This window comes from Camarhynchus parvulus, chromosome 3, assembly GCF_901933205.1.
Source record: "Camarhynchus parvulus chromosome 3, STF_HiC, whole genome shotgun sequence".
Taxonomy (NCBI): domain Eukaryota; kingdom Metazoa; phylum Chordata; class Aves; order Passeriformes; family Thraupidae; genus Camarhynchus; species Camarhynchus parvulus.
Genome location: NC_044573.1, coordinates 8045306 through 8072707, shown reverse-complemented (window position 1 = coordinate 8072707; position 27402 = coordinate 8045306). Strand labels below are relative to the sequence as shown.

Here is a 27402-nt window from a genome sequence, read left to right as displayed (position 1 = left end):
ACTTTTTGATGCATATAAAAAGCAGTCACTTCCTGCTAGGTAAATGTCTTGGTGCTGGAGACATGCATGAAATACTTGGGAGTGCTGAAACGTACTTGGGCTTGTTTTCATTGCAAGCTGTTATTTTGTTAGGACGCGGGGTGGCAATGACATGGAAACACTCATTATATGAAATAGTCTAGAAAGCCTTTTGATCGGTGTTTTGCTTCAGATGTGTTTGATCTATCCAGCTCATTACTTGGGTGTACATACAGCTATACCTATGAAAGCATTTGGCACGTCCTGTGGCTTGTGCTTGGCAGTAGCTCTTTAAAGCAATGTACAGGTGCACAGCCAGGTGTTCCTGTCCCCTAAGCAGGCAGGGAAATGAAGCCAGAGGAATCACACAACCTGCCCAAGACCACAGCAAAAGAACTGAGATGAAGACATAGATATGTTTGATGCTAAAATACAGAGAGAATTACAGACAGGCTTGGGTTGGAAGGGATCTTAAAATTCATCTCATTACAGCCCCCCTGCCACAGCCAGGAACAACTTCCTCTAGACCAGGTTGCTCAGAGCCCCATCCAGCCTGGCCTTGAACACTTCCAGGGATGGGGCAGCCACAGCTTCTCTGGGCAACCTGTGCCTCACCACCCGTATTGTGAGGAATTTCTTCCTAACCGCTAATCTTAATCTCCTCTTTTTAGTTTAAAACCATTCCCCCTTATCCTATCACTGTATGTCCATGTAAGAAATCGCTCTCTGTCTTTTTTATATAGATACAGCTGTAAATTCCTACTGTAGCAGCAGCTGCATGCAGAGATGTGCATGTAAACATGCAGTGTCCTCCCACACACTGCAGTACAGGGTAGGGCCCTTTAGGACAAGCTTGAGGGACCCTCAGCAGCTTTCCATCATTTCTATGCATGTCCCTGAGCACCCACCTGGCCCAGCCTTCCATGGAGCTCCCACAGACCATCAGTGATCTGTGAGTGAACTCACCCAAGGTGCAGCAACTCACCAATAAACTGAAAACTCACAACATGTAAAGTGCTCTCAAAGCCACCACCTAACAAAACTCCAAAGATCAACAGCCAGGAAGAAATATCTTTGCCACTTCCTTTGCAGTAAGATCAGTGCTGCTGTTAGACCAACTGTGCTTTTATATCCGTATCTCATTAATTGAAAACACCAGTGGAGATGTTTTCAGTTCATGAGATATGGCTGGGTCCTTCTAAAACTTTGGTGTTAGGGTCCATTCTACTGCAAAAAATGTGTCCAAGGCCAGTCTGAGTGGGGCTTGGAGGAATCAGATCTGATGGAAGGTATTCTTGTCCATGATGGGGGAACTGGAACTGGATTATCCTTGAGGTCACTTCCAACCCAAACCATCCTGTGATTCTAAAAAAATAGCCTGAGTCCTGTAAGCCCTGCAGAAGTTTACTAATTCTTATCAGGTGCTGCTAACAAAACCACCTGGAAGCTATTCCCATCCAAATTAAATAAAGCAAGGAAAGCGGGGCCCAAGGTAAAAAAAAACCCAAAACAATCAAATGTACTCACAGCCTTGAGCTGTGAAGGTGCCTAAGTGAGCAGTTCATGCATTTTAACTCCCTTCTTCCTGTGCTGCAGTGCTCTTGATTTTGGGGTTCTTTGATCCACCTATTCATAGCTGCAAAGTGAGCAGAATTTAATCAGGCTCTGACAGGGCATGGCTGATTTTAATACCAGCCTTCAAAAAAGAACTGTCACTCAGGGATGAGCTTTAATGCCTTCAACCTGCAGCTCCTTTACAGTTCTGCTGCAGCTGAGTGGTGCTTGGTCAGCAGGGGAGGAGCTGGGCATCTGCAGAAGGCTCTAGGGGTCTCATCTGGGCACTATCCTCAGCCTCTCCAAAGAGGTGCTGTGACACTCTAATGAAGGTGGCATTTCCAGGCCACATGAGAGGAGAGATTTCCATGTTGAATAAGGAGTGGCTTTCCTAACTGTCCCAAAAATCCTGCTGAGCTTTTGTGGGCCAGCAGGAAAAGTAGGTTTATAGTTGCTTGGATTTCCTTATTGTAGCTGGAATGGGCATAGTGAGGACAAGGGTTGCTTTCCCTACGTAATCTCAAGTTATTTTAGCTGGGGACGTTAGATAAAATAGCCAGTGACTGGAAGAATGATAGAACAGGGGTTAATTTCATATTTACTATCTGCCAACACATGCCATGCAATCAGATAAACACAGGATTTCAGCTGTCATCACAATGTCTTATGCATACTTAAAAATAGAGCAGTTTTTCTCACATGAAGAAGAAATGGAACAGGTTTATATATAGGATGTGTACAGTCAGGAGGCTAGAAATTTTGAAATAGTCTGCCAATTCTACAGAGATTCCCTATTTTTAAATTAAGGAATTATATTAGAAGTAGTAGAAATCCTCATGGAGAAGTTTTACTATTGCAAGCTGCACTGAATAAATAAAAGTAAAGGGAACATCTTGAGAAGTTGGACTATACAGAATGAGGCAAATTTCTGTAGGATTTTCAGCAGAGAATATGGGACCATGCAGAGACTCAGAAACTTCTCTGTTTGGGAATATCCTTCCTCCTCTGCTTTATACATTTCTGTCTTTGCTCTTTTGTCTGTTCTGGTTCATTGGGCCTATCACTTCTAATGCCTGAAAGTCTGCAAGGCAGAGGGGGAAGATGACAATGTAGCAACACCCCAGAAATATCCTGATGCAATTTTCACAAGAAATGTAATTTAAGCACTTGCTGATTAAAGTCTCCTTCCTGAAAACAACCAACTTAGGCAGAACCATAAAATTATAGAATAGTTTGGGTTGGTAGGGACCTTAGAGATCATGTCAAATCTCATGTAGGTAAAATGTAACACTTCTTGGCAATGCTGCTTTACGTTATGAATTTGTGAGTATGGAGATGAGTATGGCTTTTTGGCTTGAGCCCATAACTAGTATTTGAGTTTTTTATTATATCCCTTTATAAGAGTAGCTGATGCCATGGTCCAGAATATTTTTAAGATCCAGCCTGGTTTGTTTACAAGGGATGCACAGAACAGCTTGGCTCTGTAAGCATCATATGAGCAGACAGCAGCAGGCAGTTTTCTTGCTGGAAAATCTGCTGATAAGCTTCCCTACTCTGCTGCCTTCTCTCCTGCTCACAAGCCTCCTTCCTCCTTAACACCAACATAGCTTGTACCTTCAGTCTCATAAAGTGTCATGGAATCAGTAAGGAATCTCCAAGGTCTTCACATTCAACCTTTGAGTGAATTCCACTTTCCCACTAGATGGTAAAATGGATGGGAACTCCATCCCATCCCTGGGGAACCTGTTCTAGTGCTTAACCATTCTTTCAATGACAACATTTTTCCAAATACCAAACCTGAACCTCCCCTGGTGCAACTTGAGTCCATTACCCCTTTACTATTGCTAGTTGTGGTATTACATACCTAGTCTGGTCATTCAGATGACATCATCCCAACTAAGGTTTTGTCATCACTTCTTGTTCCAAGATGTCCTTGTTAGTAGCTGCTGGTATTTTCCAGCATAACCAGTGCTTGCCTGCTCTCATCCCCTTCTGGATTCTACTGGACTGTGCCAAAGGGAGCTCAAAAATGAAGTCCTGAGCTGGTCAGCGTAATGGTGTCTTTGAAGCCAAGGCTTGGACTTCACTTCTAAGACCAGCTGCAGCAAAAGGACAGCATTTTCTACTGAAGATAAGGGAAAGAATTTACATCTTGAGAGTGCTCCTCTCACTGTTTCCCTGCAGGAGGGGAGGCTTATGATTTTTCTAGCACATGCAAAGGCACTCTTGAGGAGTTCTGCTGTGACAGATTGTCCTATTGCCCCTGGAGACACCGTGACAGCATAAGATGCCAAGCTTCCTATTGCTTGGGCTTCATCCCGTTGTGGTTAACCTCTCATGCACTTCAGAGAAAGAAATGATTACTGGGTTGCAGGTCCCTCAGCTCAGCTGTAAGAGGGTCTTTTTGTTTTCCACAGCACCCCTCCAATCTGGGTTTTGGCTACAGAGGCATTTTGTGCTGGGAAATGCAAATAAATAACACAAAGGTATTGCAAGGCTGAAGTTCAGTGTGGGTGTTTCTTAGCCTTAAAGGCTTTAGAGTTCTTGGTTTTGTTTTATTTAGCTTTTTAATTATTTTTGGTCTGTTTCAGAAAAGTTTTTCACATACAGTGATCTCCCAAAAGCATTTATTTGAACTCATTGGTGGGTGGTGCATACATTATGGGCTGTGGTTTCATTGATATGCTCAGCCTCACTAAGTAGATGGCATATTAAATGTTTTATTTACCCTGTGTGCTACCTGTCATCTAATCAGCTTTTGTGTTTTTGCGGCATTCTATTTGTATTACAGTGAGAATAAGTGGTTTCATGTAAATTAAAACCACATGAAACCTTTTAAAGCCATTTTAAAATACTAAATGGGTTTGCAAATAGATTTGTTGGACAAGGATTGGAAAAAGAGCTCTTTGCTTACCCATTTACTCTTCTGTATGCTTATTAGGAGTCCCCACATGACTTTTTCATCAAACATTGCATCCCAGTTCTCATCTGGAATGCCAAAATCATTTATACTGTGCTCGAGAGCAGTTTGCATAAACAAGAAGCAGTTAACAAAGAACACAGTTGTGAGCTGTGATTGCAAAGGTTATATTATAAATTACAACACAGATGTACAATAAAGTCAAGACATGCAGCCCTGTTTTCTTGTCTGCCTGAAGCATAAAAACACGTTGGCTTAAAAGTTTCTTTGCCTTTATTGATTGTTGTTGCCAATATGGATGATCATGATGCTTTCACTGTGAATCATTTTGTTTCTTACAGGTGGATCGTATCATCTTCTGCGTCTTTTTGGAGGTTGACTACAAAATTTTCAAGAAGAAAATGGGCGAGTTTTTCCCTCTAGGTAGGTGTAGTAATCCAGCACCATTTGACTTTAAAAAAGCATGCAGAAAAAATGCAACAGCTGGCATGTTGTCTTCTTTCCAAAGCCAAATACTGAAATGTGAACTTTCTTTAAAGATCAGCTGCACATAGAGCCTCTGATCCTGGACAAATGCAGACATTTAAAATGTATGAACCATTGAAGCAATGTCCAATACTGCTTTTGTATGCTCAGTACAGCTAATCTCTTCATTCTATGCTGTATGTGTGTCTTTTCCCAAAATTTGGTGCATGGCACTGGCTCTCTTGACTCCTGAGAAGTAAATTATTTGCACTAATGTATATAGCTCCTAGTGTATATTGCTTTTCCATACACTTTGTACACACTTTGGTCTTTCATTAACAATGCTGGTGAGGTTTCTCTGGGTCTGAAAAGATACCACAGGGGTTAGAGCCCAACTGTGTCTGAATGAGGAGTTTAAACTTGAGCTGTCCCTGTGTAAGAATGAATGGGAGAAAGATGGCTCTCACTGGAGCACTTGGGAAATGTTAGCCATTCATCTTGGATTTCACACAGGAGGTTGCTTTCTAGATTTAAGGAAACCTGGTGGATAGTAAATTTGCTAATCCCCCTCCTCCAATAAACCTGTGATTTATTTTTATCGCACATCATTAGAAATCTGCTCTCCGTCATTTTATCAACCCTAAAACTCCTCCCATTTTATTTTGCTTTGTGCTTACATCAGTCCAACTATGTGTGAAAAGATCAAGATCTTAGTGTTTTATCTCTCAATACTCCCCATGCTGTCTGTCAAGTGGAAATGGCCCTGGAGTAATAAGAAGTAGAGCTTTGGTGTGTTCAGAGTTCCATTAATTTCACAGGACTGTGTTGTCACTGTAGCCTTAGTGGTTTTTTCCTTTTGCTCTGTCTGGTAGCATGGAAATTGTGATTTTTTTGTCTAATCTCACTAGAACAAAGCTTTTTTGTAGATGACTTTGTAATTGCCAGTTTGCAGTGATTGGCAGCTGAAACTTAAAGACCTATTGAATTATTCAGGTAGCATCAAATGATGTCTAACCACTTAATAATATTCTTGTCTGGAGCACACTGAACATGCATTTCAAGAAGCTGCATTCATATCTAATCCATTCATTGAGTGATTTCATTTTTTTGTCAGTGTACCCAACCCAAAGGATAAAGTGGCAGTACCCTGCCTACTGCTGCTGGCTGTGTTCCTGCCCTTCAGATTAAGTGAGAGAAGAATCAATTTGTCAACAAGTCAAGATCAGTAATGCTCACTTTCATCTCTAAGGCCTTGGAAATCATGTGTAAAGCCTGGTGTTATTTCTATAAATGTAAAACCCACCTGGGCTTGAAAGTTTGAGAGACAAGATGCTTCAGAGCTGAATCATGACAATCTCAAAGGCAAAAAGACAGCAAGTGGAAGATTTATTTCATTTGGATTTTTTTTTAAACCTGACATTATTGAAGTCCTTTCTACAAAGAACCTGTGCAGCTGGGTCTTTTGTTATAGAAAAACATATAATTTCATTACACCACATTATGTAGATGATCTGCCATACCATGGTTTCAAAAGTATGTTTATTCTCATGTATGTAAAGGTTTTATGGGTTTTTTTCTCAAACGAAAATTGGGATTCTGATATGTGACCATAGAGAGGAGATCATGGTAGGGACCCTCTAAATCCAGTGTTCTGAGTATGTGGCTATAAAAATGTTCAACTATAAAAATTTACAACTGTCCAGAGAGTGTTTAGTTCTCAGTATCTGAAATTCAGATAGATTATTGTAGGATTAGATTAATAAAAATGGTTTAGGACCCATTTTCATAGACTCCTGGTTGCAATTTTTTCATAACTAATGATTCTGATTTTGATATGCCTTAATGTTACTGGGTATCTGCTGTTTGATTAGCCAGAGCCTTAAAAGGAGCCTGTTCAGCTCTAGAACTTTATTCCTGATGCAGTGAAGGATTTCCTGGGAGTGGATCAGTAGCCAGGGATCCAGGAAGGTTTTATTTTAGTGTTTTAGTGTCTTTAGATCTTCAGCTTGTGAGGAGACAGGGAGAGGCAGGACTTTCTTCCCAGATCACTCTCCTGTAGTGTCACTGGAGAAATGGTCAGTATCTGGGTCTCTCTTGTGGAGTGCCCTAACCATTCATGTACAGTCTCAGGCTCTCTTTGCCAACTTGAAATGACACTTTTTCAACAGATGTCAGCTGAAGTCAGCCCCATGCTAAACTGCCTCCTGGTGAGAACATCACCTGAGGATCTGGATGGAGATCACCAGATGACCATCATGTCTGCTCTTTGTTCCTTTTGTCAGGCGTCTTGGGAATTGCCATCTGCATTTAACACAGCAGACCTGGGCAAGTTAGCAGCAGACTCTCTCTCTGTAGAGATGTCCCATCTCTCTGCAGGACTGGTTTCCTGCAGAGAAGACTTAGCTAACATGGTTCTATGTCAAGGAGTTAGCAGCTGCCTCTACCTTTGGTAGTAAATTCCTGGTATTTTGACTCTGGAAGAAATTCATAAAACTGGTGGTTTTGTTTTGGTTTAAAGGAAATCTATTAATTTAGTGAAATTAAAGTATTTAAGGATAGACTTGCCCTAAATTTGAATTGATAGGACACTATCTGAAGACTCATAGGAGAGAATAACACTGAAGTATTTATTTAAGTTTAGAAAAAAACATCAAGGCATTTTAGAAGTGCATCTTGCATTCAGAACCATTGTGAAATATATCTACTTTAATAGATGTGGACAAAAATGCTTAGAAAGAAGAATATATTCATAGAGTTATATACATAAATAGTTATTACTTTACACCCACTGCATTAATAAATCCAAAAAGACATGCAAGTGCTTGAGTTAGGTAATGAAATTGGTAATGAAATGAAGCTAGAATTACACCTCAGTGCATTAGAGTAAGTGGAATATAGATATAGGGAAATTGTTCCATTAGTTGAACATATCATTAGGCCTATTTTGCAAGTGGAATGCTGAAGAAATTAGTCAAGTAATAATATTGATATCAAGACAACTGCCAAGAGTCTTGTCATTTTCAAACTTTAAATATATAGGGGGAAGAGATAGACTTCAACGTAATGTCTTGTTGTAGCAGTGCAAGAAGGTTGTGCAGTAACTGAGCAATTGTAACTGTCTCAGCATTTCTGATTCTATCTCAGTGATAACACAACCCAATCCAGAGCCAGCATGCTCCAGGAGGGAGCAGAGCACCACTTATCTTTGATTCAGACACAGGTTCTCATGTCAATGTTGTCCAGAAAAGTCCTGATTTGGTTAAGTAAAGGGTCCTTCTCAAGGCAGAATTTTCTGTTGATCCTCTGGGGTTTTGCTGAGATGATTTTGTATATTCTAGGACGAAAAAAGCAGTAGAAAGAACAACTTTGTTTGCTCAAGATGGATCATTGTTTTAATATATTAAACATTGCCACAGTGATGGGATTTTTTCTTTTTATTAATTGAGTTCTGTCTCTTTGTGCAATGACATAGCCCAGCTATTCTCCTTCACCTGTGTTGGATCATTCTTTCTACTTAAACTGAGAGAATGCCTTTCAGGCAAATTAAATATCTTTGCCTGCAGTTCTGGCTCATATGTGTACTTCTTACATTGCTGGATTCATTGCTATTAGTAGTATGAGTGAGTTTTCTGGGAAAGGAACTGCTACTTCGATAATTTTTTGTTTTGGAATGCATTGTTTCTTCTAATAGAACTCTATGGAGTCCAGACACCAGGCATTGCTTTTCTTGCTAACTAAACATATTTATTAGACTTAGCAGAAAATTGAATCCTCGTTGAAAAGCTAGATTTGCCAACATTTACCTTGGAATGGTACATACTTCTAGGATTCTATACATAGGAGGAAAATTAAGAGCATTTGTAAACAGTTGCCAGCTGGAGCAAAGATACCTTTTTTCTTTTCTTCCTGTATTCTGTGTACACAAAGCTACTTAATATGTCAGACAGATAATCTTGTAAGGACCTTTGGCAAATGCTTACTTTTCATGGTAGCTGTCATATATTATAAATGGTTTATCTTCAATTGTAATGCTTAAAGTATTTCTAAATCTACCACCTGTTACCAGTGGATTGGAGAGGAGAAACATTTTTTTCTGAAAACATTTTTTAGATAGAAATAGTGCTATAAAAGGGATGTCCTGTGAAGCTGCAGCATCCAAGGTTATTTTACTTCTTGCCACTTTAAACAGAGTAACAAAATTACTTCACTAAAACATGACAAAAATTTTTGGAGAAAGGACATTTGCACTTTCATTAAGCCAGTATACAGATGGGAGGTGCATGCTTTTAGACTTGTGTCCTCTTAGAGCTAATATGCTTTTAGACTTGTGTCCTTTTAGAGCTAATGAAAGGATGCTGAGCCCAGGAGTTTGTTGTTGTTGGGGTTTTTTTTTGTTTGCTTTTCCTTTTCTTTTTTGAGCCGTTATCAGTTGGTGTTAGGAAAAAGGGAGAGAGATTGCTTCATTGAGAAAACTTTTTCTTCCCTCTGTTACAGGCTATGATATTTAATGCATTTTCTACTTTCATCCTGGTTGATGAAAACACTGTTTCCCCTACCCAAACCATATGGATGAGAGCTACTGCCTTATAATAATTCTCCTATTACTTCAGGAGTTTATGCACATCCCGCTTGTGCATAAAATGTGCAAATATATTACAATTGCAGAGGAAATTCATTGTTAGGAGATCTCCCAGGCTTGGAATCAAATTGGAAACTGTCTAAATGGCTGAATGAAGGCCTTTGTATGAAAAAGGCCAATCTCTGCACTAATACGTGAGCCAACTCCTAAGCAGGGGCTGTAATTTCTGTACTGGTGTTGAGAGGCATCGCTCTCTCTGCTTACTGTGGCAGGCTGCACTGGGGCTGGAGCCCTCCTCTGCATGAGCAAAGGAGCTGTAAGTTAGCCCTTTGCAAGTAATCCAGTATCAAATGGATGATTCATCTGATAAATTTAGCCTCTCTGTTTGCATTTGCAGTGTTCATGAGCCAATTCGTTTCCATCATTCATCACCTGAATGTATTCCACAAAATATTTTTCACGGGCTTTATTTTACTCTGTGGAGAGGTGCCAAGCAGTTAACTGGAAGTGCCCAATATCCTTTATGGGAGGTTTCACCTGGGCAGTGATTTGCCTCATAAGTCACAAGGCTTTGGTTTTCCAACTGATTCAGGCTGGAGTACAAGGGATTCCCACAGAAATGTCCTGTAGGGAGTAAGATTTGGGGGAGTTTGATATCTCTTTGGCTTTCTTCTCCTGATCAACAAGGGCCATCCTGAAGGTTTTGGTTGCAGCTGCTTTTCCTGTCTCCATGCAAGTTTTCCAAGTTTTCTTCACAGCTGATGAACTCACAGGGTGAAACTGGAAGCAGTCAGACCATCCTATTACTTTCTTCACTGCTTTCCCTCACAAAGCTTGCAAGGTGCTGTTTGCTGTCTTGCTTCCCTAACCCCATAGTTCTGATGGAGCTGGTGTATTGGGTTGCTTAGGGGACTTTGATTTCTCTGGCTCATGAAACTTTTGTCTTGTCCCATGGAGATCCTGCTTGGCTTTTCAGATAGTGCCTGTGCCGTGACCATGCATCCCTTTCCTTTCCAGAGCTGTGCATCAAGCCATTGAAAGCGTAGCAGGGTACCCCTCAGTATTTTTCCAGCCTGCTCTGGGTTCCATGCCAGCATTTAACTTTCCCCTCAGATTTCAAGTCTTGTGTTGAGGCAGGGATGAGTGAGGATGTTTTGATGGATGGAAGACAGCAGTCAGTTTGGAGAAGTTATGGCACACTGAAGCTTTCATGTGGGTGCAAAATGCTCTCTGTATCCCTTTGAACTGTCTTTTTATTGGAAGATGTCCTACTCAGATGGCTCCTGCAAGGCCCTTCGTTGAAGGACTTGATTCCAAGCAGCTGGGGAGAAGCACAGCCCCACTGTTTCCCCCGATGGTTCCCTGGCCCTCTGCAGTGGAGGATTCCAAGGAAGCACCACCCATCTGGGGAAGCTGGAAGAGCCTATGCACTAAAATAGGATACTGGCTTTGCTCTAGTTCTCTCCCACAGCACCTTCAGACCCTGATCAGGTACCCTACAGTGTAAATAAGTTGCTGTAAAAATTGTTCTCAATCCAGAAGTTTAAAATAACCACAATGTTTAAAGTACTCGTCCATTTTGAAACATGTCTGAAAACACCTTACCTCAGAAAATGTCAAGGTCACTTAAATGCGTCCATAAAACTGTAAACCAACATTTTTCTATGACTTTATGTCTTTATTTGCCAGGGTAAAGACTGTGCCAGTCCTGCCACTCATTGGGGTTGTCTGTTTTGCCCATTTTGGCAACATGTCATTGTAGTGCAGGAGAGTGATCAAGCAGCAGTTCACAAGTGATGCTTGAGGGACAGAGTATATAGTTGATGGTTCAGATACTGTTTGCAGCATCTTAGGAGACATGCAGATCAAGAAAGGATTCCCAGCACCGTCCAACATGGCAGCAGGTTTCCAGAACCTAAAAAAAGTTTATGGGTAGTTTCCCTCTTCCTTTTGAATCATCATAAAACTTCCTGAGATAATCTCATCAGAATTAGTTTCTGGCCAACTACTGAAAGAGAATTGCTCTAGACTTTGTGTGTTGCAAGTACTGTCACCTAAAAACATGGTTTGAGAGAGGCTTGTCATACTGTCTGCACTATGGTCTGGAAAACCATTTACCTCCTCATTCCTGCCAGCAGCAGTGTCACAGCTTGAAGCAGGGCATGGATCAGCAATGGAACCATAACCTATTTAAGTGCTGTTGTCAGGAGCTTTTGCTTTGCTAAATGGAGCCTCATCTTCATTGCTTCTTTGCATCTTGAAGGCATTTTTCTTGTCTCCTGCTGTGAGACTGACAGCAGAGCCTACAATCCATCCAGGAGTTTGGGAAAATGGTTGTTTCTATGTTTTTCTCCACTCACTCCAAATCCGTGAGCTTTCCTGTTCCTGGGAGACACGTGGGTAGGAGCTGCATTGAAACAGCCAAGTGGCAGTGGATGGAGATGCCCTTGAAGGCACAGGGGTCATTTAGATGGAAGGATCAGGATGCTGTGCATGCAACAGCATGGGGGAGCACAGGAAGATGATGGTAATTAAAAAGGTGAATATGGAATAGATATTTACCATCTCTTGTAACACAAGGAGTGCAAGGTGTTCCAGGAAATTATGAATCTGGAAGAAAACAAGCAAAAGGAAGTAGTTTTTCACCCAGCATACAGTTAGGATCTAAGAGTACTTGTATCAAGTTGCTGCAGAGCCTGTAGGTCTTAAATACAGTTTAAAGAAGTATTAGCCCAACCAACAGAACACTGGTGCAACAACAGCTATTAATCTTCATGGCCTGTGTGTAACCTGGGGCTCAGGGAGTGACTGAGACAGAGCAGTGTGTTGCTGTTCTTTTCTGCACTAAGCCTGGATGCAGCATGGATGCCTGCACCAGAAAATGAGCAAGCAGCTTTTTCTGTGTAACACATTCTGTGAATACATCTCTGATCAGGGATCTTTTCTTCCTACTCTGTTAGGTATTGTGGCATCTCGTTAGAGCTTTATGTCATCAAAAATATCCTGTCCTCTCTGGCCACAGGCTCCAAATGTCTTCATGTGCTCAACTGCTCCTTATTTCCAAGGGAGCAGTTAAATTTGGGGTTGTCTCATTTGGTTGCCTCTGCAACCAAAATCAGGTTACTGATGAGATGTTGTTAGAAGTTTGTATTTGCAAATGTATGACCATATGCAAAACGTGCCATTTTGTGCATGACTACTTGATTAACATCCAATTTAGCGCTTGTGTGAATGAAACTTTGTTATTTTCAGTATTTTAGGCCAGAGAGGAAATACTGAATATGTTTGGTTTTGATTTTTTTGATGCCTGTTTCCCCAGGGAGTGCCTTGTTCCTTTTATGTAAAGTAGAAGCAACTGGAAAATAGAAGTCCAGATCTGATCCTGGTGTGAGTGCCATTTCCTTCACTGGAAAGGTTGTCCAGTTCCCTCTCTGTGGGAATAGCAGTTTCTGCACACTCTTTGTATGCAGCTGAGGTTCATGTGGTTTGTATGGTTTGTGTTTTACAGCAGATCAGGTGATACAGTTCATAAAAGAGGTCACTGATGTGATGACAAAAAAAAGCCACAGTGCCTGACTTTTTAGGAGATTGGTAGTGAGAATTTCTATGTGATATGGCTTCAAAAACTGCAAACACATTCTACATTCTGTGAGGCTCCAGTGTGTGAGACTGGTGTAACTAAGCAACACAGGAAGGAAACTGCTTGCAGTGTGGCCAGGATGTACAGAGTGTATCACTGGAAGTTTCTTTGCAATTAGGCAAAAAATTTAATGAAACTTGCTCAGTATCAGGTGGAGGTTTATGTAGTATGCTCTGTATGCAAGATTGCATGATAAAAGGATAGAAATAGGACCCAAAGAAGCCCTATTTTTCCTTCCAAAGCAGAATAATGTCCTTTTTATTGTTAAAGATCTATTTGTTTTATCATTTTTATTTTTTCTTTTTTTTTCCTTCATCTTAGGAGCACTGAGGATGAGGAAAGGTTTTATATTAAATATAACTTTTTACTAGGAGAGGAGAAAAGAGTCAGGTCTGCTTTAGTTGATCTCAGAAATTTCCAAACCTGCTTTTCCTCAAAGAAAATACTGTCCTTTTTTGTGCTGTTTTCTGTCACATTTCCCCAGTGGAGAACTGAGTTGGAGGAATCAAAGCAAGGTTATTGCAAGCCTCATGTGTATGTTTGGGCCTCAAGAAACCTTCCTGTGTGGCTCACTGTGCTACAACAACTCTTGGTCTTATGCTGAGGTGGACATAAAGCCTGTACACTGTCATGAAGCTCCTTTTGGGTATCAGCAGTGGTTGCCAGCCGCCAAAATCAGTGATTTTTCAGTTATTAGGTATTGTGAATGGATTAAATTAAATACAATTATAAATCTCCCTAGGGCTGTGAAGGTGATCATGCAGTCAGGTGGTTGAAGCTTCAGGATAAAATTTTGGAAAGAAAGGTGTGGGAGAGAGAAATATGGACAGTGAGAACCTGCTTGGTCTTTTCAGCTGCTGGAAACCTGATATTATCATGGTTTAGAGGGTTTGTCTCAGGTGGGCGCCCTTGCCCACACTGCTGGATGCTCTGAGACTGGACACAAAACATTTTTCAAGACTGACCTGAAATGAGATAACATTTTCCTCCAAGGTGTGAGACTGCTGCCCTGCTCCTCCTCTGTAATCCCAATGGAAATAGTGCAGCAGATCATAGAATACTTGCTAGGGAAATGCTTGACAGTAGAACACCTCAAACCAGACCCCTATTTTTGCATTGCAAATAAGCTCAAGAGGATGGCTCAAGCTTTCAGTGCTGAAATTTTGGGGGAGATTCCTTTGGTTTGAGCTTTTATTTTCAGGCACCAACACTATGATCACCAGCTTGTCATTTCAGCCTCCTGTACAGCTCTGCCCATCTCATTGCTCTCTTTGGCAGAGGGGAATGTTCATGCAAGCTGCAGAGGGGATTTTTATCCATTCCCACAGTGCCCTCCCACTTCTCCCCTGGTTGTGGTCAGGACATGGAGCCACAGTTGCAAGGAAGAGCAGCCTGAGACATGCAGGTTGACAAGAAATAGGGAAACATCTGGAAATCAGGAAACTGCAGAAAATGCTCAGTAAAAATTAAAATCCTGAAGGGTGCAATTAGGCAGCTGAGGAGAGATTAGAGGGAGGCAGGGAGGGGCCAGCAGCATGCAGTGGTGTTGGGGAGTGCCAGCAGGGATGCAGGAGCTGGAGGAAGATGAAGCAGCAGCCTCCTGCAGTGCAGATTTGGTTCTCGTGTAAGGGTTTCTCAGTGTGCAGTGTTTGTACAGTGCTGGCTTTCTGCATGGTAACATGAAGGAGAATGCCAATGGAAGCAACAAGGAGGAGGTGGTTTAATGGCTTTGGGGATTAGTGGTAGTATTTAGAGCCTTTCACCTCTCTGTTCCTAACATAAATCTTAACACAGATTGATGATTTTAGCCATCTGGCTTGTGTTTGCTTGTATGCCACAGCTAGGGAGACAGGGAAACAACCTGACCAGCAGGGCAAAAAAGCAAATCAAAAGGATCTGAGAGAAGGCATCCCCTTCTCCCGTGTCAGTAAGAGCAGATATGGTGCAATTATTCCATTTCCCAAAGCTCTGCAGATAACAAGGGAGAGGGCAATGAAAGAGCCACAGGTATCACTCAGTGCATGACCCCAACAGGGAGCCTGTGGCTTACACAAAAGCTTCTGCTTTGAGCACCTTGCTCCCAAATGTAAAGCTCTCTGATCTTTAGAGATACAGTTACCTGGATAGCCTGGGAGTTAGAGGGAGACTTTCAATCATAGGTTGACTTTCAACTGTAAATTATTTTGTACTTGAGTGGAAACTTCTCCCCCACATCACCCATTTAATACCTTACTTTTTATGTAGTGTACCTGAATTTATAAACTGGAAAATTTTGCACACATTTTGGTTTAGAAAGTTTTCTTGTCTCCTAAGCCTTCTAAATACTGATGTGACTTTTCCTGGGGACGAGCTGACCCTTTCTGGTTGTCACTGTCAGTTTTCCTCTCACTCCAGGCTGCAAGGTCAGTCATTCCTTTTCTAGCAAAGTCATCTTGGTAGAACTTCCTAAAATCCAGGGCTTTAGTAGGGGAGTGATGAGAAAGGTCATTGTTCTGCTTCTCTGGCCAGAGGAGTAACCAAGTGTGGGTAGAGGTGTGCACACACTGGAGCGTGTTTTACTGGTCAATTATTTTTCTACAGCTCTCAAGGGAGGGTGAGAGGTAGAGAGGATCTCACCTCTGGTCTTTCCAGTAGGGGAGTTTGGACAAGAAATATTGACAATACATACTTAAGGAAGTGTTTGCTGCTGTCAAAGATTCACTCTAAGGTTTTCCTGTGGTTTTATCCAATTTTTCTTTGGGGTTGACTGTCTGTGGTGCATATTTCAAACCAAAACAAACCTTTCAAAGGCCTCCTCTAGATGGGGTAAGAAATTGTATAGGAATTTTTTTAAATTAAAAATAAAAAAACTAAACAAAAAAAAAACAAAACTAGGTATAACAAATCTAATTTATGGTAATATTGGCACTGATTTTGCTTTATATTAGACACATAGAGGTTCAGTAAAAAAATTTTTTTACTTATTCAGAGCCAGTAACCAAGAAACCATCCTTAATATCATTCTTTTCAGGGGGTAAGTGAATGCATTTTGGATATAGACTTCTAAACCACCGGTTTTTATCTAAAATAATTGGTATTGGCATAGAGCTCTGTCAGCTAAAAATGGTGTTTATCACTTCAGCCAGCCACACCAAGGCCAGTGAAGGAGAATGTTTTATATTTAACAGGGAAATGCTTCCACCAGATGGATTAATAGTGTGAGAGTAATAATTATGGACGCATGAAGTGGCTGGGGATTGCTGTGTGCCAAAGTGAAACTCAGATTCATGCCTAGATTGGGGTAAATTTTTCAAAGGCACCACAGTGACTCAGAGATCGTATCACCAAGAGATTGGGAGCCCAACTTCTATTTTCAGAAATGATGCAGAGACTTCATTGCCTTTCAGGAAGCCTTTGGTACTTTTTCCCCAAAAACCCCCAGCCTTTAATTCAAAATTAGTTCACAAAAGCAGTCTTTGCCTCTTCATAATTATATTGCATAATGACTTCCCTGCTTTTTAATAACATCAGATTTCTTGTCTGTGTCCATTATCACTAGCTTAGAAACTATTCTGTTGCTTTGGGAATTTCATATTCCAAGTCACTTACAGAACTATAATTAAGAACTTCCACAGAAGACCAGGTGATATATGTATGTTAAGATTCTGCTGATTTGGTCTCATATCTTAGATTAATTTGAAACCTTATCATGCTGGTTTCATTATAAATGCCTTCCATGGAAAGAACATATTATTGGAAACTGAATAATTAATAATCTCTATGTTGCCAAATGTTTTCTGAGCAGTTTGTTGAAGAATAGCAGAACTCCAGTTGAAAATCCTAGCTCTGTTGAAGCCAATGACAGAATTCCCATGGGCTTTAACAATATTTTTCATTGTCTTATCTTAAAAATTACTTGTCAAAGCTCCTTAAAGTTGTATGTTGGGGATTAGGATTTTTTCCTTTTGTTTTCTTTTGCTTAGGAAATTTTCTCCCATTTGTTGCTAAGAAACAATAACGACTGGTACGTGAGAGAGAAAAAGGATGTAGCCACAGAGGAGGGGTGCAGCTGGCTGTACTCCCTTACCTGAGGGATCTTCTCTTGGGAAGGCCAGAGTCACTGAGAGGGTTTGGGTTCGGGGAAGGGGTTGGGCACAGCCTCTAGCTCCTCTCAGCTCTCACTCTCCAGGGGGAGAGAGGCTGCAGTCCCTCTGGGGAGAATTCGCCACCACTGCGGGGTTTCAGCTCCTGCTGATGCCTCTGGTTTCAGCTTTTATATTGTTCAGATTCTGTTCTGCTTTAGTGTGTAAGTCCAGGCTTCATACTGGGGGGTGGTGAGCTCTCTTCACAGAGTAGGTAGACAAAACAATTCCTTCTCTTGCTGGGGACCCAAGGACAGCCAATCCAGATCTCAGGCCCAAGAACATAAACAAGGGTGGATTGAAGAGAGAAAACAAGAAGGATGGGACTGCATGGGCTAAAGCTATAATTGGACAATTGGTTCTGTTAGGAAAATTAATCCACAAGCATCAGAGGTTTATGTCCAAAAAGGAGACAGAGAGGAGTCCTTTTACTTTATTTGAATAAAGGGAGAGGCCATGGGGCATTCCCCTGGGATCTCTGGAGTTTTTGGAGGACACAGCCTCCCTTTTTCCCAGTTTCCCAGCTGCATTTCCCTTCTCTCTTTCCCCATTGGCCGAGGCACTTGAGAGGTACAGACTTGCTGATACACCTGATACCAAAGATTTCCCTCTAATGTATAACCCTCCCTTCTAATTTTTAATTCTTATGGAATTTAGGGGTTTTTCTTCCCCATTGTTTCTTTCATCTTTCAATGTCTAATTTCGTTTATCAGCAAACCTAAGGTTCATTTGTAAAAGCAAATATCTTTTGCCATTCATCAATCAGTGGAATCCTTCCCATTGTTTCTTTTATCTCCCAGTGCTAGTTTTGTCTACCAGCAGACCCACAGCTTGTTTGTAAAGACAAATCTGCTATTCCTCTCAGTTCCAATATGCTAATGGACCAAAACTTTTAAAAATGTGAGACCCCGTGATTGGTCATCCATTTTGTGGCCATTTTAAGTTGTGCTGCCCAAGGTGAATCTATTGAGACCTCTTTATAATTATTTTTTTTAACTCAGCAAAACAACTTGTAAGAAATTCCTTTGCTACCAAAAGGGAACTTTTTGCAAAAGGAATCCTCTTTCCTTGTCTCTTATCTAAAGGTTAAAAATTATCTGTTCCTAGCTAGCCTAAGTTTGGTCTTCACAGATTCATTTTGTTCTTAAACCAATTTTCCTGTCTGGCAAATATTTAGTAACTTCCTTATGTGGTTTTCTATTAGGGTAGCTAGTTCTCTTCTTAACATAGCCAGCTGTTCCAGGGAAACCAAGCAAACTGAAACTTGTCAAGTAAACCAAAAGCTCTGCAGGAAAGAGAATGGAATTTCATATTATACCTGTCTTTATTTGCAGAATTTTGTAAATTATGTAGACTTTTATTCCCTGTCTTTATTCCCTGCATTACCTGTATCTGGTAGTAACCAGTATTAAAACATTTCTCCCCATCCAGCTCCAGATTTCGCTGTAAAATGTTACACAGGAGGAGGCAAACTAAGATATGGACAATTTGAAACATGGAATATTTCGTTTTAGATGTTTGCTGGTATTCCCAGTAACCCCTTTCAATTTTTTTCTTGACAGGTGATGCTAATGAAGAAGTGTCTCAGCTGAGTGAAGAGACAGGTGAGTAAAGAATATTTTATACTAAAATGTATCACTTCTCTGAGGTATAAGCCAAACTGAAAAAAATCTAGAAATTAATTGCCTTAGTCAAGATAAGCAATGCTAATCATTATTGCCAATGTTACCACAGTCATCTCTGGTTTTTACACAAAATTAGGGTGAACCATCCCTGCTAATAAATAGTGCATAGTAAGACCAGCTAAGACTACTTTTTTAATGTCATCACCTTATGAGCCTCTGGGCAATATTTCATTCCTTCTTATCAATAGGTAGTTTGAACATGAAGGGGAAATAATAACAATTCTTCAGTCTCTTTGTCTGTAAAAAAGTGTGAATAGAGCAATTCTCGAGTCATTTGCCATTCTGAATAGTGGCAATGATATGTTTGCAATGAAAACAGTAGCAAAACTCTTCCACAAATGCTTAAATACACTGAGCTTGGTCAGACAATGGTTCAGAGGATTTTTTCCTGGTCCTCGTGGTTTACTGTTTAAAACAAGTGTCACTGTTTAGGGTTTGTGGATGACATGAAATGGAAACGATAAATAGGGGGAAGAAACCAGAGGAACAAGAAAAGGAGAGGACAGAGGATTGGAGAACTCCCATGAGGACAAAAGCTTCCATTCAGGAGATTCCTGCTAGTTTTTTCAAGGAAGCTTCTTCCAGTTAATCTTGACCAGTTTTTTTGTAACAGACTTCCACCACAGCACCTTCTGATATTTCCCCTCCCTCATCTGGAGGTCTTCAGTGGACATCTCCTGTTCCATATGGATTTCTGTGCAGTGCATCTCCTTTCATGTGCAGAGCAGCTCCCTATCCTCCTCTGCCTCTCCTTCCAAACTTCCTTCAAGGTCTCTGTGACCCTGGTCCCATCATGGTCCAGTGACTGTGCAGGAACATCCAGCTCTCTTTATGAAAACATATGGAGTTTAGGTCAGACTTTAAACTTAGGGTCAGAAAGGAGTGCCACATGGGAGGCAGGCAGGGATATAGCAGCCAGAAAACAGAGGTAAAAGCTTTTGGAGCGGTGTTTTGACCACTTAAATTGGCAAGATTGCCCTAAAGACAAATGCTCTTTATTAAAATTAAGCAAGTGAGATAGAATTTAATTACTCACATACAGATCTCAATTTTGGAATTTTTGGTGACTTTTTGAGCTGTCCTGCCACCTTCCCAATCCATGGCCCTTCTGGGTTTTTTGGGCATAAGTATGGTTGGCAGAGAATATTTCTGTGTTCCCTGGGCTCCATGCAAAGCCAGTGATTGACTCCCATTTTGTCTTTTGAATGAACACAATATTCTTAGAGTTATAAAATATCCTGAATTGAAGGGACCCACAAGGATCATTGAGTCCAACTACCCCTTGAGTCTGCAAGTTCCTTTTTCACATCCCAACTGCTTTCATACCTTCTGTTTTGAAATTTTCAGCATTTTGGTTCTAAATGTGTGTAACTGTGGAAGGGTAGAAGATAAAGGGAGAATCCAAGTCCTTCATGAGAGCTGGGCATCTGACTGTCAAGAGCTGTTTAAAACTCCAGCAATGTAAAGAGTAGATGATTGTGTGGCATATACATGACAGCAGGAGAGACCTGGGAGTTTTTGAAACACTTAAGCAATTTATAAAACATGTGTAGATAGTTTTTTCCCAGTTGGTAATTAGCTAATCAGTTTGAAGTAACACCATGATTCTTATTTTCTAATGGCACCAGCAGTAAGGGTGAATAACTTGAGGTCATATGTCTTCCTAAATTTCCTGGTTAGGAGTGGTCAAGGTTTATTTCCAGCACACACAAAAGTATGTTTTCTTTAGGCTTCTCCTGCAACCAAGCCCTCAGTTAGCCACAAGGAATCAGGAGGGTTGACAGAAAGTCAAATGACAGAAAGTCATTTTCCCATCACGGTTGAATACATTCAGTAGGCTCAATGAATTGAGTTTTAATTGTCTGTCAGTCACTGCTTTCGTGGTTAAGCAACAATGTTTAAAGAATGTTTTAATTAGGGAACCTGCTTGCATTAAATGTCTTAATTTATGAATACCTTTTATGCTTAACTTCCAGCTTGGCCTCCCTTTTTATTAAGAGGATTTCTCTGCTACCAGTTTGTGCCTTGAGGTGTATCATAGCAAACAAACAGTCATGCCATCATTTATGTTGACAGGATATTTTGAAAACATTGTAGAAAAAGTTCATAATATATAAAGTTTAACCAACAGATATTAAGCACTCTGTGCTCCAGTCCATATAAATAAGGGAGATCTCACATTTAATTGGCCTCAATTACTTCTTTTACTCCCTTTCCTCCAGCTTGATATTGCCCACAGACTGAAAGGCTGGAATGGATTTTTTTCAACCTGAACATTTCTATCTTGTAAAGCTTTCATTTCCTTAACTTCACTATCTGTGAAATTAAGGAAATTTTTGAAATTTGTGAAATTGTGAAATCTGTTAAATTTATTTCCCTACCTTCCATTTAATTATTAATTTCAGTCTATATTCACTTGTTGCTGTGTTAAAACAGTGAATGGAGAATTGAGCTGAGAAAAAAGATTATTTAGTTCAGATTATTTCTCCACAGTTCCATAATGCAGTATAATAAATATTATGTTTACAACTACAAATTACAACATTATTTGGTTGGGGGTTATGATTATTGTTTCTGTAGTGCTTGTGAAGCAGTACATCATTTCAGTATGAGCTTTCTTCACTTCTGTCCTGTGAAAGTCCGAGAAGGTCCAGTCCAGCTTGAAATCCACATCCATATTATAGATTTCATAAGAGATGATGCAATAATTTAAATAGCAGAAAGATAAGCATTGAGTACTGAATGGAGTGCTAAGATAAAACACACAATTGTGGAATCACACATGGTAATATCTGATACAATGAAACCATTTCCAAATAATGTATGTCATTTATAATTTTGTATGTTTATAGAAGGCCAGCCTCCATCTCCCACAAAGAGCAAAGAAGAGCAGCCTGAGGACCTGCGGGATGATGCTGAAGGTAGGTGCTCTAACAACTTCTCAGGGCTGTTAATCAATTCACATTTTGAGGAAAAGTTTGTTTTGAATTCTTGGGAGAGAACTGGACAACTTTCAGTTAAGAATGCTCTTAGCATACACTAGGAGAGTTCTTTTTGGCCTAGATGAAGGGATTATAAATCTTCTGAAGTATGTTTCATCCTAAAGTAGATTCACAATTACAAACCCTATTTTTATGTGATGGGCTACCAATTATTGCTGATACATCTTAATAAATTGCTGCTGTTTTATCTCTAACCGCTTCTGACTTCATGTAATTAAAAAACCCAAGTGTAATCCATGTTGTGAGGGGCTTGGGTCATGGTCTGGTTGGTTAAGTTGGTCAGGTACCTACTGTGAAACACAGAGCGATATAATCCTCGCTTTCCTTTTCTACAGGAAATTGTTGCTGTTTTCCTTTTTACAGTGTTTATGTTTCTAGACCTTACACAGTGTAGTACATCCCTCTGCAGTTAGGTTATTAACATTATGCTTATAGTGTTATTCCTCTGAGGATATTTTCCTCCACTTGAGTCTGCTCAGGGAAGCTTGTCCCTGTGTACGGACATAAATGTGTCTGTGTTGCTCTAAAACTGGATCAGAGTGTATTTTCCTAATCTCTATCTCATTGGAAGAGCTGTTTATAAGATGCTAACATCAAAGGCTTATTTTCACTGCTTTCAAATATGTGGAAGAGCAAAACACCCCAATCCTGTAGAAATTCCTCTTCTGTGAAATAGATAAAAGGATGAACCTTAATCTTTAATCCATGACACTTCCTTATCGCGGATTCTTTTTGACCTAATATTCCTCAAATGACCTATCTAATTTTGCATCTCAGTGGCTCCACAATCTTCAGCATTTTAACTTAGTGCTGTGCATTCAGCTCCTAAAGTACTGTGTCTAGGGCATGGTGTGAGTCACAAACAGCAGAAAAGTGTTAACATCTATCATTTTAAGGAACTGCTAGTAACATGCTGTCACATAGTGACTGCTTGTTACGGGCAAGTCATTAAAGCAATAGCTGTCATCACCTGGAAGGCACAGCTATTGGAGGGACCCAAGAAATTCCATCACACCTGAGTGTCTTTCCTTTCATGCTGCACTGAACCCAGTTTAAATTAAAATACCAATTTTATGTTTCAATTAGAGAATTCAGCGGTGACAAACCACATGTCCATTTCTATTCAGGCTGACCCACGGTTGGGTTCGTGGTGACGCCTTCAGTGTTCCTAAACAGGCAGAACAACACTTGTTTTATGATATATTCTTGCATGGAGTGTGGCTAAAACTTTTCATTGTATCAGTATCTTGAAAAAAAAAATGAAAGGAAGAGAGAAAGTATTGTCAAACTGTAAGGTTTTCCTTCCATTTAAAAACTAACTTAGGTTGTTTTACGTTTTCTGTGGCTCCCTAGATACAGTTTCCTATTTCTCTGTGCGTGTCCATTTTTCCCAGTGACCTACTGTTCACTTTGTGAAGCACAAATAAATGTGTAGGAAGGGCAAAGTAAACAGTATGGCAATAGAATTATTGCATTACTCCTGAGCTGTAAAATGCCCGAATTCCTTGAAATTGCTGCCATACAGTAGATTTTGCTGATGTAGAATTGAAGTCTGTAAAACAGAATCACTGCTGCTGGATTTATTATAGTTGGTGGCGGAGCCCCCCTGTGCTGGGCAGGAAGCAAACCTGTAATGTTTAGGATTGGAAGTTCAGATTTAGCTCTGAGAGTTGTTGTGATGGAGAAAAGAATAGGTGATTAAAGTGTTTGCTGAGGGGCCTGTGGAGAAACCTGGATCAGATTTCTTTGGCATTACCTGTGCCTCTGGAAGAGGAGACAAGAAATTGAGATCCAGACACTGAATTCCTGTCAAGTTGCCAAGTGGCTGGAGTGTAATGTAACATACCTGTGAGCCATTTCCATTGCAGTAAATGGGATTTGCACACATTTGTCTGAGAAGAGGATTTACTTTCTCCTGGTCTAATTATTAGCTGGTGGTTTTGACGAATTAAAAGAACTTTTAATGGGGAGCCTTGAAGATTATGAAAGTTCTCAAGATGTGACATGAAACACAACTACATGTCTGAATAGTTTTATTTAGGTAGAGGTTTGTCTTCACTTCCAAGAAGCTAGCTTTTTCTTCTTTTTAAAAGAAAAACTGAGTAGCTAATGCATATAAACAGTCTTGAATAAAACACAACAAAGGCAAACGCTGCCTGAGGTCGGCTTGGTTGAATTTCCCTTAGGGTAAAACTGAAGTGCTTTGTGGTTTGGTGTGTTTAAACTCTGAGATAATTCACTTTAAGTACCCCAAGTTAAAAAAAAAACACAAGAAAGGAAAGGAAAGGAAATCACACACAAAAAAGTAAACAAATATAAAAAACAAATCCCCACAAAACAAATTGAAATCCCAAAAGCCCAATCCCTATTTTTATCATTAAAAGCAAGTCCAAATTTAACATAGGTTTTTATTTTTCCTTTCGGTAACATGACCAGCTATAAAACACTTAACAAATATACACTGAGACATGGGAACAACCCAATGTATTTTCCCCTGCTTGGGTGTGAGTGTCATTTTAGATTGAAGATGGGAGTACAGCTTGTGATGATAGCAGCCTTGTGTCTGCCCTTGTGGCATTCTCTGGAAGCTATTCCACTGACTTCAGCAATATTTCTGCTGTGATATTTTTCTCCAGCTCACCAGGCTGGTTCATTGGCTAGAGGCAATGGAGCAATATCATTTCAGGGCATGTTAAAACCTCCACAGAATATTGGGGAAAGTCAGTTCCTTTGTTATCACCCTCTTTGCAATCAAGGAAAGGTGAGTAAGTGGCTGTGTGTAAGGAGCTTGTTTTGCAGTAAGCTAAAATAAACACTTGACATGCTAAGGAAAGCAATCTTATACCAAACCACTAAAGTATTAATGATATCTGTTATTATGCTATTAAATATATTGTTCTCTGACTCTGCACTGTTGGTAGAGAAAAGTAAGTGTGATCTGCACAGCAGATTCTTATGTCAGTGGTTGTATTGCATAGATTTTCACTGCAAAAGTATTGTCTGTGAAAATGGATAGGCTAGGAAACCTCTTTTACTCACAGGTTCCCTGCAGTATTTCAGGTTTGACATGTGCAAACATGCCAAATAATTTTCTTCTTTTCTGTTCTTTTTTTTTTTCCTGCTGGTTTCCTGCATCCTGGGAGAGTAAAAGCAGCCAGGGATAATTTTGCCTTTCCCTAAGTCAGGTGCATTCATGGATTGAGCGATTGTAAAGTGTCAGGTGAACAAAATATGTTTGGTACTAAACAAAACATATGCATGTCTTACTTCAGCAGCTTCATAACACAATCTTAAAGTGGTTACACAGACAAAATGGCAGCGCTTGTCACAACATAGCAGCCATGAGCTGGCACAAATACCACAGTCACCCGTTCTCATCCTACTTAGTGTCACCAAGGCAAACCATTTATACAAAAGCCTAACAAAACAAAAATCCTAAATGTTCCTTGTGTCTCTTACCTTCCTCCCCATGTGTCCTCCCATATGCAATGAACAGCACAGTGTGTGCAATAGGGAGAAGCCAAACTGTTTGTCTTTTCCTTCTTTGCAGGATTTCTGAGATATAAAGCAGAGCCTGCCAAAGAGCTTCCCCATCCATTCCCTCCATGGTCTGTGTGAGACCAGTGTATCAAAGATGAGTAACACATCTAGGAACAGCAGCACAAATGCCTGCTTTTTCTCTTCCTCCGGCAGAAAAATAATCAATCCATGCAGCAAAAGCCATTTTCTTGCCTTCCTTCAAGGGATGTGAAGACAGAACTGGAGCTCTGGAAGTTGTCTTGCTCCAGCTCCTCTCACAAGCTGCTCCCCAGATGAATGACCAGACTCCTCCTGATAGATTGATAGGCTGTTGGTCTCCCAGGATCACCTGTGGAAGGAGCAGGTCTGTTGCAGTTATTTGTCCAGGACAAACTTTGTCTGCTTTCCATTCACTTGGTGGGAAGGAGAGCAGGTTGATAAATAAGCCAAACCACAAAGTTCAAAATGAACACAAATCACCTTTAACAGAGTTGATAGTGTTGGTTCCTTTGCCTGATGGGGTCACCACAATTTGGCCTCTTGGCTTTCAGAGGTAACATCACATTTCTGAATGTTGTGTCAGAAATCCAGGCTCACCAGCTGGCAGATGCTCTGTCCATGAGAGATGTCAGTCTGGTGATTGAAGTACACAGCAGAAATGAGGCAAAATAAAACTGCATCTTAATCTCAACAACTCATTGGTCCAGCGGTCATGGCCATTCAGTAAGATTCACACCAAGAAGGAGATACCCTGGATCCTCATCCCTTCTCCCAGAAAAGTTTTTGTGTAATGGCAAAAAGTCCTGGGACCAGAAAACAAATCTCTGTTTATGGCTTAATCTTCTAACTGTGAGATTAACACAAGGCTTCCCCTTTCAGCTTGTCCTTATTTTGCCACTGTGCTGCTCACTCTCTAGCTTCATGGATAGGAACCTGGTGTATGTCCCCACCACAGTCCATGGCACCTGGCTTGTGCTGCTTCCCTCCAAGATGGGCTCAATCCTCCCTGCAGCTGGTGGGATGCACCAGCTCCTTCTTGCCATTACACAGAGATGTTCTAAGCATCTCTTCTAAGGGTCTTCTAACACTGTGCAGGCCTGATTGTCTGTCTCTTTAAGGTATTAATTAATATTATCTGGATTTGATTTTTTGTTCTGCAGTTTATAGCAAGGAGTTCTTTTATCCCTTGATAAATTGTGGTTGCAGTCATACTTTGCATCCCATGGGGCAGTCATTTTCTTCAGTAAATTTCTGCTCCAATCATAATTTACTAAAAATGAACACTGAGACACTTAATTATACTTCAAAAAACACAGTCATTTATTCAGCCTTAAAAGTGTTGCTTTTTATTAAGATAGCTTAGAATTGACTGTCTCTTTTTTGCCAGCAAACCTAATCCTTTAAAAAAATGTTAAATGAAGATTAAGTACTACAGAAGAAATTCCCTGGGAAGGATGTGTATCAAACATATCTGTGAGACGTTTCACCTTAATGCAGATGGGTTATATTTAAAAAGTGGCTATTAACCTCCATCCTCTGTGGGTGATAGCTTCTCTTTTCACTTCTGTTTTGAAGTCCACCATCTGTCCTGACTGATTACAGCTTTCGGAATATTAGGTGATCACCTTGCACTTAGCCAGGGGTAAAAGAGGATGTTATCTGTATTTTCAGTTGTATTTTCTCTCTGAGCAAACATTTCTTAGAAGATTCTTTTCATCGGTGAAGTGGCTTCTGCTGTTCCACTAAATTGCCGTGCAGTGGCTGTGCAAAACTCAGAAAACACAGCTCATTTTGGCCTCCACAGGTGATGTGAAGTCCTGTGGTGTTGGCCATTTACCCATTTGGGTTTCTTTCAGCAACTGAATGCACATCTGTGTAACAGCACCAGAAAGACACTTG

The 27402-nt window shown here is 40.4% G+C and overlaps 1 protein-coding gene across 3 annotated transcripts in view; it reads left to right on the top strand.

Moving 5' to 3' along the window:
* MACROD2 (mono-ADP ribosylhydrolase 2) overlaps nt 1-27402 on the top strand; it is an 845829-nt gene that overhangs the window by 764972 nt on the left and 53455 nt on the right. For all 3 annotated transcript variants that reach the window (XM_030946263.1, XM_030946261.1, XM_030946262.1), the window contains exons 9-11: nt 4834-4915; nt 18860-18901; nt 21835-21903. In XM_030946263.1, the coding sequence (XP_030802123.1) occupies nt 4834-4915; nt 18860-18901; nt 21835-21903 (193 nt within the window). The remainder of the gene's footprint in view (nt 1-4833; nt 4916-18859; nt 18902-21834; nt 21904-27402) is intronic.